We start from the raw sequence: 15,271 nt of genomic DNA, 5'->3' as shown, positions 1-15,271 counted from the left end.
AGGCCATGGGGTCTGCAGGGGCTGTTCACGGAGCCTGCTTCTGGGTAGAATGGCTGAGTGGATTTTGGCCAGCCTGTGCCAAAAGAAGGCTGCGGGGGCCTCATAGCAGTCTGTCGTTGTTAAGCAGACTCTTGGAAGTTTTATATTCTTCCTTGAGAAATGGCAACAGAAAATCCAAACTTAAAAATTCCTGTTTTACTAGCCAGATATTCAAACCCTAGCGTTTGTCACCACACACTCCAGCGCAGGCTGAGGGCGTGGAGGTGGCCATCAGCCTTGGCGCTGGAAGTTGACCAGACCTCATTCTGCAGTGACATGGGTGCTTTGCTGGTGTGCAGAGGCAGTGAGCAAATGCTGTTCAAGCTTCGATGAAAACATGAGGTGTGATCCCACAGTCACCTCGGGCTGAATTGAAATGATGAGAGGACTTCATTTTCCCCATCTGATTGCTATGCTTAACTCCATCGCCTTCCTTTTCTTTGCTGTCTTGCAGCACAAAGACATTAGCAGGCTGCGGCCCCAGCCCTGAGCCACAGAGCCCGAGGGAACAGCAGAGCGTCCGGACGGCAGGACACTGGGGACTCATGCTTAAGGCCGTGCGAAGAAGACAGTGTGCAGGGCCATCGTTCAGACTACTGTGCGCGGTTCTGCAGAGCGAGGGGCGCTCACAAGCTGTGCTACATTAAGCTGAAACAAAGCATTTGGGGAATGTTCTAGAAAACAACCAAACTGGCAATAAATTGTGCATGAGACAAGGTGAAAAGCAGCACTCACTTGAATTTCACATATGAAGAATCACTGACAGAAACTTCGTGTGAAGGTGAAGTTTTCATCAGTACGCTTTAGAGGGGCCTAGAAGGCATGGGAAGGTGGCGGAAATGTTGGCCTGTTTCTCATACTTACGCTTCATACTTTCTCTAAGGTTTCTGTTAGTTCAGACACCAGCAAAGCTATTTCTAAAACGGCGCTTCTGTGAAACAGCAATATTCCTGCCTGCTGAGGTCAGCGCCCCCGTCAGGTGCCCACAGAAACTACGGGCAAGGCACACAGAAGGGTGGTGGAGTGCCCCCACCCACTGCCACAGAGAAAATTGGGGTGTTTTCTTTCTTTAATAAAGCAGTGCTGTATTATCTTGAATATACGTTAGCTTGTTAGAACATGTTGAAAATATATTTATTTGGCACCAGTACTTCACATTTTGCGTACACTTCCATCACTACATTCTTATCCTTCAAACTCTGTCTCCCAAATGGATCAGCTGATGTCCTCGGACTGGAAACACGCCCTCCAAGAGTTCACCGGAACTCGGCTCTGGCCCTCGCCACACAAGGGCCCTCCTCCAGGAAGCCAGAGTGCAAGGTACCATCCCAGGAACCTGGTCAGACGGCAGAAACAGACCCCTGCAGATACATCCACCTTTCCGTGCATGGAGTATGAATTCCTCTACATAGCAGCTTCTCTCCACACTTTGGTAAATACATATTATGAAACGTTTTTCTTTTTAACAAACGGAGAAAACAATATGGACCTGTTAGTACTACATTTCTAAGGCATTTTATATTTGATGATGCCGTACTTTTAATAATAAAGCAGAGGTTTTTTAGTGGCAATATTGATTTATTTTTTAAAACCAGAAAGATAGTCCCTATTGATTACTTATTACAAAAAATAAAAAGCAATATATATATATATATATATATTAAAAAAAAAAAACCTCCACAAGTTCATTTGAAGCAACAGATAACTGAGCAAACTTTCCTTAATCCTGTGTAGATTTGGGATGACCCAGTAATCTCAAACCAAGGATTAGCACCAGGTTCTGGGTGAAAATTTTAGAATATTTAAGGTACCGGAGCCAGGATTCATTTTATAAATCAAGAAGAAAAGGTGTGACCTGCCTTGCTTCTGATGAGTTTACTGCAAATCCCAATTATAATGCATGTCATTACGCTTCCTGGCTGCATTCTAAAATTGCCTATGGGGAAATCCCCTTTCTTGGAGTTCTCATCAGAATGTGTAAGATCACCTGCCCTGCTCTATCGAGGCTCGGGCTCGGGCTTGGCAGGGTCCTCCTACAGCATCTGCAAAGCCACCCCTCACAGGCTCACTTCAGAACCAGCTCATCCCCAAGCCCTGTTGGATTTCACTTGGATTATATAACCAAGATTTTAAAATTAAGCTTCAGAATTTTTAATAGAAGTAATCATTAAAAAAGCAAAATGGAGAGATCAGGTCATAGTACTGAAAGTTTTTCTCTCATGTTTTTGTTACAAACCAGACTTTCCATGTTCTAAGACATGAAATGGGCGGATAGATTGTGTTGCTACTTCCTGCCACCTTTCCTCTGTGTTTCATGCCTCCACACACCCGTCCCATTTTGTAGATTCAAATAACAAAAGTTGTTTCTCATCTTAAGTATGCTCAGAGCTCAATGTTAAAGAATGTTGTGTAAAATTTATCCAATAAAGTTTTGATTTTTAAAAAAATCCTTAGGTTTCAGGAGTTTTTAAAGGTGTCGGTCCCCTCTCCCACCCTGCCCCAATATTAAAGTTCAGCCGTTTCTTGGAGCTGGTTTGCCATTAGTGCTTTCCAGGGGCGCAGTGTAAATTTGAGTCCCAAGGAGATGGTGCTTCTAGATGCCCACGCTTCAAGAGAAGAGGGGTGAAGAATTCACAACAACAACAAAAGCTAGCTGCCAGAGTCTAATCTGACACACAATGATCCAATCGGACAGAGTAGAACTGGTTTCCAGGACTTTCTGTGGGAGTAGAAAACCTCTCCCAGGTAAAGGATAACCAAAACAAACTCCCTCCCATCACGTCAGTTCCGACACTGCAGCCCTGTAGGGCAGAGTTGAGCTTCCCCTGTGGGTCTCAGACAACGCTTCCCGGGAGTGCAGTCTGGTGGTTTGCAACCCAACATGTAACCACTATGCCCCCCTCCAGGATTGTTGGGCACTGAGTCGGTTCCAACCCGTACTGACCCCATGAACAACAGAACAAAACACCTCCAGTCCAAGACTGACGTATCAGATGTCATAACATTCTATAATACAAATAGATAATTGTACAATTTCTTCTTGAACTCTTTGCTATCAGCTCCCCTTTATCCCTTCTCTCCACCATTCTCCTCCCCCCCCCAGGAACCCTTGTTATATAATATAGATTAGCCATATGTTACCCCATCCAGTGTATCTGTTCACCTACAATACTGTTACTCCTCTCTCCGTGGAATACAGTCATTGTTGTCAACTTCCCTCCCTTTGTCCCCTTCCCCTCACCCAGCCTTCCCTTATCCTCAGAACCATTGCTGTTTGTTTCTGAAGGGTCCTCCATCCCGGGCATCCCTGCATGGATCATCCTTAATTATGCGCATGAACATAGTAGGTCTGACAGTATTAGTGAGGTGAAACAAGCCTCAATAGTAAGGGGAAGAAATAGTAAAGGATAGTTATGTGTTTCAGCAGTGCTATACTGTACCCTGAATTCCTCATCCCCCACCCACCACCACCCCTACTCCCACCCTCTGAGGGCCTCTCCTATTGTTCTTGCAGGTGGGTTTTGGGTCTCCTCTTTGTCCATGCTCCTTCCCATCAATTTGCTTGTTTTTGAACTTCTGGTACCTATTCCTCTGGACACCTCATGATCACACAGGGTTGTGTGCTTCTTCCATATGGGCTTTGTTGCTTCCCCCGAGACTGACTTTTAAAAAAAATTTAATCATTTTATTGGGGGTTCATACAACTCATCACAATCCATACATCCATCCATTGTTTCAAGCACATTTGTACATTTGTTTTCCTCATCATTCTCAAAACATTTGCTTTCTACTTGAGCCCTTGGTATCAGCTCCTCATTTTTCCCCTCCCTCCCTGCTCCTCCTCCCTCAGAAACCCTTGATAATTTATAAATTATTATTTTGTCTTAGTTTTCACTGTCCGGTGTCTTCCTTCACGCACTTCTCTGTTGTATATTATCGTTTTCTTTCTTTTCCCCCCCATTTTATTGGGAGCTCTTATAGATATTATAACAATCCATAGTCCACTTAGATCAAGTATGATTGTAAAATTGCTGCCATCTTTTTCAAAATATTTTCTTCTTGCATTCCTTGATATCAGCTCCCTTTATCCCCACCTCCCCCACAGAATAAGCGTTGTTGTTATTGCTGCTTTGTGTGTGTGCAGTATCTCACACCATCCATGTGTCTGTTCCACCATTCTGGTGTTAGTTCCCCTGAGTGGGTTATATAGTCCTTGTCGCTGTCAGTCCCCACTCCGTCTCTGCACCCTCAGGGAATGAATGCCCTCGGGGGAATGAACCTATGGTGTTTGTCAGCGCCTGCTCACTAACAGTGGGGTACTCATCTACTCTGACTCACGACAAGCCATGGAACCATGTGCATGGGCTCTTTTTTCTCTCTTGGTGTCTGTCTATACAAGATAGGCAGGACAAACAATCCGAAATGGCAACGGAAGATGGAAGGTTCCAGGGTGGGGAGGGGGTGTGGCTGAGGAGAAGGCAGGGGACGGGAGTGATGAGCCAATCAAAGGGACAAGGGAATAGCAAGAAATCTAAAAGTGATGTTGAAGAGGGGGTAGTGTTTCTGTCATACAAATGTGTCTATGAGGAATTACTGAGGTGAACAAGGGGGAAACTTGATAGTGGGGTAGGACGAAAAGAAAATAGAGGAAAGGACTACAAAGCAAAATTATATATATAGGTATAAATATAATTATGTAAATATACAAAGATGTATATTTCTGTGTGTGTGTGTGTATGGAAACAGATGGACGTTGGGCCTCTAATCTTACCTCAGTACAAGAATGGTTTGTTCTAATAATGTGGCAATGTATGATGCTCACCTTCCCAACATGATTGCTGAAGATAAAGTGGGCACATAAGCAAATGTGGTGAAGAAAGCTGATGGTGTCCAGCTATTAAAAGATATAACATCTGGCGTCTTAAAGGCTTGAAGTTAAACATTCGACCATCTAGCAGGGAAGCAACAAAGTCCAAATGGAAGAAGCACACCAGCCTTTGTGATCATGAGGTGTCAATGGGAATAGGTATCACAAGTTCTGAAACAAGCAATCAAATTGATGGAAAGGAGCATGCTGGTATATAGTTGACCTAAGAAGAACTTAACCCTCTTGGAATTATTACTCCTGTTACTATTTCTGAAGGGTCTATCTTGGATTTCATGCATTGAATGATCTTAATTATACAAATGAACATACACAGGTCTTTACAGAATTAATGAAGTAAAACTAAGCCCAAGCACAAGGCACCCAGGGTAGAACTACCATCTCCTTCAGCATGAAGACATGGTTGGAGCTTGAAAGTCCTGTAATGGCAGTGGCCCAGCCCTCTACCAAGCATGACGTCTTCTCCGGGGACATCTGTTGACAGCATCTCCAAAGTAGGTAAGATCTCATGATCCTTATTTCTATGGAGCACGCTGTCTGCACTTCTTCCGAGACAGATTTGTTTATTCTTCTAGCAATCCACGATAGTCGTTCACCAGCACCACAACTCAAACATAAATTCGTCTCCAGTCTTCCTTATTCAATGTCCAACTTTCACATGCATATGAAGACTATTGAAAATACCATGGCCTACTGTAGTCCTCAAGGTAACCTCCATGCTTTTCAACACTCTGAAGAGCTCTTGCATAGATTTGGCTAAATTGGAGCATATGTAGAAGAATGCAGCATCAGGTTTGCAGGAAGGCTTACTAATAACCTGCAACACAACTTTCCTTGCTGAAAGTGAGGAGGACTTGAAGCACTTGCTGATGAAGATCGAGGAATGCAACCTTCAGTATGGATTACAACTCAATACAAAGAATACCAAGATCTTCACAACTGGACCAGCAGGTAACATCCTGCACCCCTGCAACTGTTGTTGGATGATCTTGAGCAACATTAAAAAAAAACATTTTATTAGGGGCTCATACAATTCTTATCACAATCCATACATACATCAATTGTGTAAAGCACATCTGTACATTCATTGCCCTCATCATTTTCAAAGCATTTGCCCTCCACTTAAGCCCTTGGCATCAGGTCCTCTTTTGTTCCCCGCTCCCCTTCCCTCATGAGCCCTTGATAATTTATAAATTATTATTTTGTCATATCTTGCCCTGTCTCCCTTCACCCCCTTTTCTGTTGTCCGTCCCCCAGGGAGGAGGCCACATGTAGATCCTTGTAATCGGTTCCCTCTTTCCAGCCCCCTCTCCTCTACCCTCCCAGTATCACCACTTACACCCCTGGCCCTGAAGGTATCATCCGCCCTGGATTCCCTGTGCCTCCAGCTCCCATCTGGACCAGTGTATATCCTCTGCTCTATCCAGACTTGTAAGGTAGAATTCGGATCATGATAGTTGGGGGTGGGGTAGGGGCAGGAAGCATTTAGGAACTAGAGGAAAGCTGTATTCTTCATTGGTGTTACATTGCACCCTGACTGACTCATCTCCTCCCTGAGACCCCTCTGCAAGGGGATCTCCAGTGGCCAACAAATGGGCTTTGGATCTCCACTCTGCACTTCCCCCTTCATCCACTATGGTAAGATTTTTTTGTTCTGATGATGCCTTATACCTGATCCCTTCGACACCTTGTGATCGCACAGGCTGGTGTGCTTCTTCCATGTGGGCTTTATCGCTTCTGAGCTACATGGCCGCTTGTTTACCTTCAAGCCTTTAAGACCCCAGACGCTATCTCTTTTGATAGGCAGGCACCATCAGCTTTCTTCGCCAGATTTGCGTATGCACCCGTTTGTCTTCAGCGATCGTATCATGGAGGTGTGAACCCAATGATATGATTTTTTGTTCTTTGATGCCTGATAATTGATCCCTTCAGCACCTCGTGATCACACAGGTTGGTGTGCTTCTTCCATGTGGGCTCTGATGCTTCTGAATTAGATGGCCGCTTGTTTATCTTCAAATCTTTAAGACCTCAGATGCTATATCTTTTGATAGCTGGGCCCCATCAGCTTTCTGCATCACATTTGCTTATTTACCCGCTTTGGCTTCAGCAGTTGTGTCGGAAAGGTGAGCATCATAGAATGCCAATTTAATAAAAGAAAGTAAGTATTCATGCATTGAGGGAGTACTTAAGTAGAGGCCCAATGTCCTTCCGCCACCTTAATACTGAATCTATAATTATAGGCACATAGATCTATGCCCCCATCCTCATATATATATTTGCATATGTACATGTCTTTATCTAGACCTCTATAAATGCCCTTTGCCTCCCAGTTCTTTCCTCTATTTCCCTTGACTTTCCTCCTGTCCCACTATCATGCTCCGTCCCTACCTGGGTTTCAGCAATACCTCTTCGCTACATTACCCTTGATCATGCCCAACCAAGTCTGCCACACCTACCTCACCATCAAATTGGATCACTTGTTCCTTTGTCCCTGGGTTTGTTAACACCACTTCCTTACCTCCCCAACTCCCCCTCTCCCATGTCCCCCCGGAACTGTCTATCCCGTTGTTTTTTCCTCCAGCTTGTTCATCCAGCCTATCTTATTTAGACAGACCTGCACAAAAACAAGACAGAGCAAAACCAAGCAACAATATACAACAAAACAATGACAAGAAAAAACCCACAACACAACAAGAAAGAAAAGCTTGTAGTTAGTTCAAGAATCATTTGTTGGCCTTTAGGAGTCTTTTCCAGTCCAGTCTGTTGGGGCACCACGCCCTGGCCCCAAAGTCCACCTTCAGCATTCCCTGGGGACCTTGCCACTCCATTCCCTTGCTGTTCTGCTGCACTCCCCCATTGCTTTGCCTCGGTGTGGCGGTGGGATCAGGTCGGGTGCAATATCTACACTGTGTCTCCGGTGCTGTCCCCCGCAGGGCCATGCATTAGTGAGGGACGTCATGTCTCAGAGTGGGCTGGCCATGTGGTCCTCTCTGTGGACTGACTGCTCTAATTGGGGTCATCGTCCTCAGGGCCTGGTGGGCCAGGATGTGCTCCACTCTCTCCTCTTCCCCCTTCATCTGCTCCCGTGTGTTCCGAACAGATATGTCTCTCTCCCGGAGCTGCAGATTCAATGCTGTCCTTTGAAATAAATTCTTCTGGGGGAAGGGGCCCGCATCCACTTAGTATTTGCTACTCCACACCAGAATGTTGCATTCACACCTTGGGGCACTGGGTTGAAGTCTGGTCCCTCTTTCCCTGTGGAGATATAAACAATACCCTCCCCTTGGGTGGGTTAGCACCCCATGCTCTGCTCCCCTTTTCTTTCTTGTATTCATCCTATTTTTTTCCCTTTCCCCACCTCCTCCACCATTGTCTACCATGTGCATCCCTGGATTTGATCTGGTCCCTGCCATACTACACGGTCCTCACCCCAAGAATGTTTGTATACAGTGGCTTTTTCCCTGTGCCCCTTTTGCATTTTATTTTTAATGCTTACCTCAGAGGGCTCATGTTGTTCTTGTCCTTTTGTGCCTGACTTACTTCGCTTAGCATGATTTCCTCCAGTTCTTCCCATGCCACTATGTGCTTCATATGTTCATCACTGCTTTTTAGCAATGTATAGTACTCCATTGTATGTATATACCACAGTTTGTTAATCCAATCGTCAGTTGATGGAAGTTTGGGTTGCAATTGGGAACTGTGCCACAATGAACATTGGAGCACAGATGTCTGGCCTTGGTTATTTTCTTGCCTCTTCTGGGTATATGCCCAGTAGGGGGATTGCTGGGTCATATGGTAACTTGATTTCCATCTGTTTTAGGTATCGCCAGATTGATTTCCATAGTGGCTGTACGTATTTACAGGCCCACCAGCAGTGGATGAGAGTTCCTGTCTCCCCACAGCCCCTCCAACACTTGTTGCTTTCTGATTTTTTGAATTGGGCTACCTTTGAGGGTGTCAGGTCGTACCTCATTGTTGTTTTAATTTGCATTTCTCTTATGGCTAAAGATTGGAAACATTTTCTCATATGTTTGTTGGCCATTCAGATTTCTGCCCCTGTGAAACTTCTGTTCAAGTTCTTTGCCCACCTCTCAGGTGGGCAATTAGTTTTTTTCTTTTTGGAAGCTAGCAGAGTATTGTAGATTTTAGTAATAAGACCTTTGTCTGATGTGACATTGCTAAAGATGTTTTCCCAGTCCGTGCACTCTCTTATTACTCTCTTGGTGAATTATTTCTTTCATTTTAAATTTAATAAATCTTTTTATTGGGGCTCATACAACTCTTATCACCATACATACATCAATTGAGTAAAACACCCTCATACATTCATTCCCCTCGTCATTCTCAAAATTCGCTTTCCACTTGGGTTCCTGGAATCAGCTCGTTTTCTTTTTTTTCCCTTCCCCTCCCTCCCCGCTCCCCCCTTCCCCCTGCACCCTTAATAGTTTATAAATAATTATTTTATTTTATCTTATCTTACACTGCCCGGCGTCTCCCCTCACCCATCTCCCAGAGAAGGAGGTTACACATAGATCCCCAAGATTGGTTTTCCCTTTCTACACCCCCTTCCTTCCCGGTGTCGCCTCTCCCACCGCTGGTGTTGAGGGGTTCGTCCGTCCTAGATTCCCTGTGTTTCCAGATCCCTACTGCACCGCTGTGCATCCTCTGGTTTAACCAGGTCCGCAAGGTAGAATTGGGATCATGATAATTGGGAGGGGAGAAAGCGTTCAGGAACTAGAGGAAGGTTTTGAGTTTCATTGTTGCTACACTGAACCCTGAGTGACTCATCTCCCCACTACACCTCTGCAAGGGATGTCTGGCTGTCTACAGATGGGCATTGGGTCGTCCCCATCACGCACTCCCCCTCATTCAGGGTGATGTGAATTCCCCCCCCCCCCTGCCTTTGTTGTTTGAGACCTGGTCCCCTGTGCCCATCACAATCACACATGTTGGTGTGCTGCTTCCGTGTGGGCTTTGTTGCTTCTGGGCTAGATGGCCGCTTGTTTATTTTCAAGCCTTTAAGTCCCCGGATGCTATATCTCTCAATAGCTGGGCACCATCAGCCTTCTTTACCATACTTGCTTATGCACACATTTGTCTTCAGCGTTTATGTGAGGAAGGTGATCACACAATGATGTTTTTTTTTCCTTGGTGTCTGCTACCTGGTCCGTTCAACACCTTGTATTTGCTTAGGCTGTGTGCTTCTTCTCTGTGGGCTTTGTTGCTTCTGAGCTAGATGGTGAATTCTTTCGATGTACATAGGTGTTTTATCTTCAGTACATCCCATTTGTCAATTTGTGCCTCCTCGTGTCCTTCCCTATTTCTGATAGCCTATGTATTCCCTGTGCCGAAATTCTCAAGTTGGTCCCAATTCCCTCATTGATGGCCCTAATAGTTTGGCGTTTAACTTCTAGGTTAACTAACTAGGTTAACTAACTTCTAGGTTTAACTTCTTGGTTTCTTGTAATAGTGTTCTATAGTTTTCCCCATACAGATCTTTTGTTTTTTTCAGTCAGGTATATCCCTAGATATTTCAATTTGTATTTGGCTATTGTGAAGGGTACCACCTTTTTGATCTCTTCTTCTGTGGTCTTATCAGATGTCTGTAATAGTTTGATGGACTTCTGTTTGTTGATCTTGTATCCTGCCACTCTGAGAAACTTCTCTATTGCTTCCAATACTCCCCTTGTGGAACTTTTGGGATTTTAAAATCATATCATCTACAAATAACGATAGTTTTACCTCTTCCTTCCCCAGATGAATATTTTTGATGTCTCTTCTTTGCCTTATGCTTTTAGCTAAAAGGTCCAGCACAATATTAAATAAGAGTGGGACAAGGGGCATCCTTGTCTTGTCCCATTTTTCAGTGTGATTGTGTTAGTCTTTTCTCTATTGACTACTACGTTGGCTGTTGGTTTTTCATATATGGCTTGTATTGTCTTGAGGAACTTTCCTTCCATTCCTATCTTCTCAAGTGTCTTAAACAGGGATTGGTGTTGGATGTTTTTGAATGCTTTTTCTGCATCTATCGATATTATCATGTGGTTCTTATAGTTTTTCATGTCAACGTGACGAATAATAGTAATGGTTTTTTGTATGTTGAAGCATCCCTGTATCCCTGATATGAATTTCATTTGGTAACGGTGAATTATTTGTTTTATATACTTTTGTATTCTATTGGCTAATATTACGTTAAGGATTTTTGCATCAATGTTCATTAGGGATATTGGTCTGTAGTTCTCGATTCTTGTGGGATCCTTGCCCGGTTTTTGTATTAGTTATACTAGCTTCGTAGAAGGAGTTTGGGAGTTTGCCATCTTTTTCTATGTTCTGGAAGAGTTTGTGTAGGATTGGTGTTAGTTTTTCCCTAAGTGCTTTGTAGAATTCTCCAGTGAAAGCATCTGGTCCAGGGGATTTTTTTTGTTGGTAGTTCCTTGATAACCTTTTCTATTTCTTCTTTTGCTATGGGTCTGTTGAGATTCTTGACGTCCACCGAGGATAGTCTAGGGAGGGATTGTTTTTCCTAGAATTTGTCCATGTCTTCCAAATTGTTGTATTCATTGGAGCACAATCCTTCATAGTACTGTGTAACTATCCTTTTGATTTCATTAGGGTCTGTTGTAATGACCCCTCTTTCATCCCTTATTCTTGCTATTGAAATTTGTTCCCTCCTTTCTTTGGTGAGGTTTGCCATTAGTGTATCAATTCTGTTTATCCTTTCAAAGAACTAACTTTTAGCAGTATTAATTTTCACATAGTTTTCTTATTTTCCCTCTCCTGAATATCAGCCCTGATTTTTATAATTTCTTTTCTTTTGCTATTAGTAGGGTTGTCCTGCTGACTCTGCTCTCATTGTTGTAAATTTTGTGCCAGCATATCAATCATGAGTCTCTCTTCCTTTCTCAGGTGTGCATGTATTGCTATGAAACTTCCTCTGATGACTGCCTTTGCTGTGTCCCATATGTTTTGGTACATCGTGTGCTCATTTTCGTTGGTTTCTAGAAATTCCCTAATTTCATCTCTGATCTGCGCCAGTACGCACTCCTTTTGCAGTAGAGAGTTATTCATCCTCCAATTGTTTGCTCTTGTTTTCTTTGTCTTCCTTTTGTTGATTTCCAACCTTATGGCACAGTGGTCAGAGAGAGAGGCCTGTATTATTTCAATGTGCTTAAATTTATGTAGATTTGCCTTATGCCCCAGCATGTGGTCTATCTTCGAATATGTGTCATGTGGGTTTGAAAAGAATGTGGAATTTTTTGTATTTGGATGAAAAGCTCTATAAATATCTGTCAGGTCAAATTGTCTAATTGTGGAGTTTAGCTCTCTAGCCTCCTTGTTGAGTTTCTTTTCCTGTGATCTATCTTTCTCAGAGAGTGGTGTGTTGAAGTCACCCACTATAATTGTCGAGTCTGTGATTTCTTTTTTAATCTTTTGGAGTGTTTGGTTGACGTATTCAGCCGGTTCTCATTCGAGTAAATATGTTTACAATGCTTAGTGCTTCTTCACCCACCATTCCCATGAGCATTATATAGTGTTCCTCCTTATCTCTTTTTATGGTTTGCACTTTGAGGTCCATTTTATCTGAGATTAAGATTTCAACCCCTGTTGAGCAACATTTTACTTGCATGTAATATTGATGATATTGTTCTATAATTTGAGCATTCTGTTGGGTCATTTTTTTTTGAAGGGACACAAATATGGAACTCTACCAGTCAGTTAGCCAAGGAACTGTCTTCTAGATTTCCTGACATAGAGGAATGAGTACTTCCAGGGCTTCCTCGGCTTATTGAAACATTTCAGGAGTATTACATCAATTCGTGGAGCCTTGTTTTTAGCCAATGCTTTAGGTGCAGCTTGAATTTCTTCCTACAGTACCACTGATTCTTGCTTATACACTACCTCCTGAAATGATGCAATATCAACTAGTTCTCTTTGGGACAGGGACTCTGTGTTTTCTTTCCACCTATCTTTGATGCTTCCTGCATCACTCAATATTCTTCCCATAGAATTCTTCTTCCTTTCTTTTTTTAAATCCATAGAATCTTTCTTTCTTTAAAAAAATCATTTTAATGGGTGGCCATAGAATCTTTCAATCTGGCAATTTATGGCTTTAGTGTTTTTCATCAGTTCTATCTGTTTCAGATACCTTGAACATGTCTTTTCTTTTGGTTTTATAACTCTAGGTCTTTGCACATTTCATTATAATAATTTAGTTTGTCTCCTTGAGCTGCCCTTTGAAATGTTATGTTCAGTTTTTGACGCCATCATTTCTTCCATTTATCTTAGCTACAGCCAGAGTGCCCCTTAGAGGCAAGGGTGGCAGGATTTTATCTTCTATATTTTGAACATATTGTCATGCAATCTCCAGCTTTGTTTCTACCACCAAGACCATACTTTCCAACTATTGCTCCTTCTTCTTCGTTTCCAATGTTTGCATTCCAATTGCCAATAATTAACAATGCATAGTGTTTGCATGTTTGATCATTTTCTGACTGAAGACATTTGTAGAATTCTACAATTGCTTCCTCACTAGCTGTTTTTGTTGGTGACTAACTTGAATAATTGTTCTTTTGGTTGGATTTCCTGGCTAGATCAGAGGATGTACACAGGGAATCCAGGACAGATGATCCCTTCAGGACCAGTGGTGAGAGTGCCACAAGTTGAGGCAGAAAACGAGTTAAAACAGCCACATACTGGTCTGATCACCAGAGAGCAAGCAAGCTGGAAGGGGGAGGGGGCAGGTCTTGCCAAGCCATTTATCTCTGCCCTCCAAGCAAACAGCACCCTTATTAATCCCACATGTTCCTATTGGCCAGGTTGGCACAATAAAGCTGCCTGCCACCTGATCACGGTGACAGCTGGACACGAATAAGAAGGACTGCGGAGGAACCGCATATTTGAGATCTGGTGCCGCATGAGAAAGAGCGGAAGGAACGCGAGGAGCCTGTTCCGCGTCTGGAAAGACGCTCCGGGAGATGGATTGATACAGTAGCTGCAGCAATAGGCTCAAATGTCACAATTGTGAGGAAGGCGGAGGACTGGGCAGTGCTGTGCACAGTTGGAACTTACTGGACAACACCTAACAACAACTAGGTAGCTCTATTTTTGGTTTTGAGGAACTTCCATGCTTTTCCACAACAGCTGTACTATTTGCATCCCCACCTGCAAAGGATAAGCATTCTAATCTCCTTATCGACTCACCAACCTATGTCATTTTATGCTTAAAAAAAAAAGCCCTCATCCCCTCACAGAGGGGTCTAGGGGAGGAGATGAGTCAGTCAGCGTGTGACGTAGCACCCATGAAGAATACAGCTTTCCTCCAGTCCCTAAATGCTTCCTCCCCCCACCCCACGACCATGATCCGAATTCTACCTTGCAAGTCTGGATAGAGCAGAGGTTGTACACCGGTGCAGGGAGAAGCTAGAGGCACAGGGAATCCAGGGTGGATGATACCTTCAGGACCAGGGGTGTGAATGGCGATACTGGGAGATTAGAGGGTGAGTGGGTTGGAAAGGGGGAACCGATTACAAGGATCTACATGTGACCTCCTCCCTGGGGGATGGACAACAGAAAAGGGGTGAAGGGAGATGCCAGATAGGGCAAGATATGACAAAATAATAATTTATAAATTATCAAGGGCTCATGAGGTTGGGGTGAGCAGGGAGGGAGGGGGAAAAAAGAGGACCCGATGCAAAGGGCTTAAGTGGAGAGCAAATGCTTTGAAAATGATTAGGGCAAAGAATGTACAGATGTGCTTTATAAAATTGGTGTATGTACATGTATGGATTGTGATAAGAGTTGTATGAGCCCCTAATAAAATGTTTAAAAAAATCTCCATCCTAAACAAACACCTCCGCCTCCACCCCTAAACTTACTGCCATCAAGCTGATTCCAACTCACAGGGACTTAATAGGACAGGGTAGAACTGCCCCTGTGAGTTTCCAAGACTGTAATCCCTTTACAGGAGTAGATAGACTTATGTTTCTCCCTTGGAGCAGCTGGTGGATTCAAACTCCTGGCCTTGTGGTCAGCAGCCCAGTGCGTAGCTCACTGCACCACCAGCACTCCTCATGGGAGTGAAATGGAATCTTACTATGGTTTTGATGTGCTTCAGAGGCTCCTCTGGCCAACCATGTGGAACATCTTCCACGTGTTCACGAGCCACTTGAATGGAAAGGCCTCTTTGGTAAAATATCTGTTCCAGTTCTTGGTTCATTTTATGATTGGCTTGTCTTTTTGTTGTGGAATCTTATATATATTTTGGTTATTAGATCCTGCTTGTTACCTTTCCAAAGATATTCTCCCAGTCAGTAACTTGTGTCTTCACCTTTTTGGAGTAAACTTTTT

General features: G+C 43.5%; 1 protein-coding gene across 2 annotated transcripts in view; it reads left to right on the top strand.

The window, feature by feature from the left end:
* The window catches only part of PWWP2A (PWWP domain containing 2A), a 32,596-nt gene extending 30,110 nt beyond the window's left edge, over nt 1–2,486 (top strand). For both annotated transcript variants that reach the window (XM_075541919.1, XM_075541916.1), the window contains one exon: nt 494–2,486. In XM_075541919.1, the coding sequence (XP_075398034.1) occupies nt 494–507 (14 nt within the window). In that variant the 3' untranslated portion in view covers nt 508–2,486. The remainder of the gene's footprint in view (nt 1–493) is intronic.
* Nucleotides 2,487–15,271: the final 12,785 nt, after the last annotated feature.

Source organism: Tenrec ecaudatus, chromosome 2 (assembly GCF_050624435.1).
Source record: "Tenrec ecaudatus isolate mTenEca1 chromosome 2, mTenEca1.hap1, whole genome shotgun sequence".
Classification (NCBI taxonomy): Eukaryota; Metazoa; Chordata; class Mammalia; order Afrosoricida; family Tenrecidae; genus Tenrec; species Tenrec ecaudatus.
The sequence above is the reverse complement of the archived record's forward strand: the minus strand, read 5'-3'. Positions and strand labels throughout refer to the sequence as shown.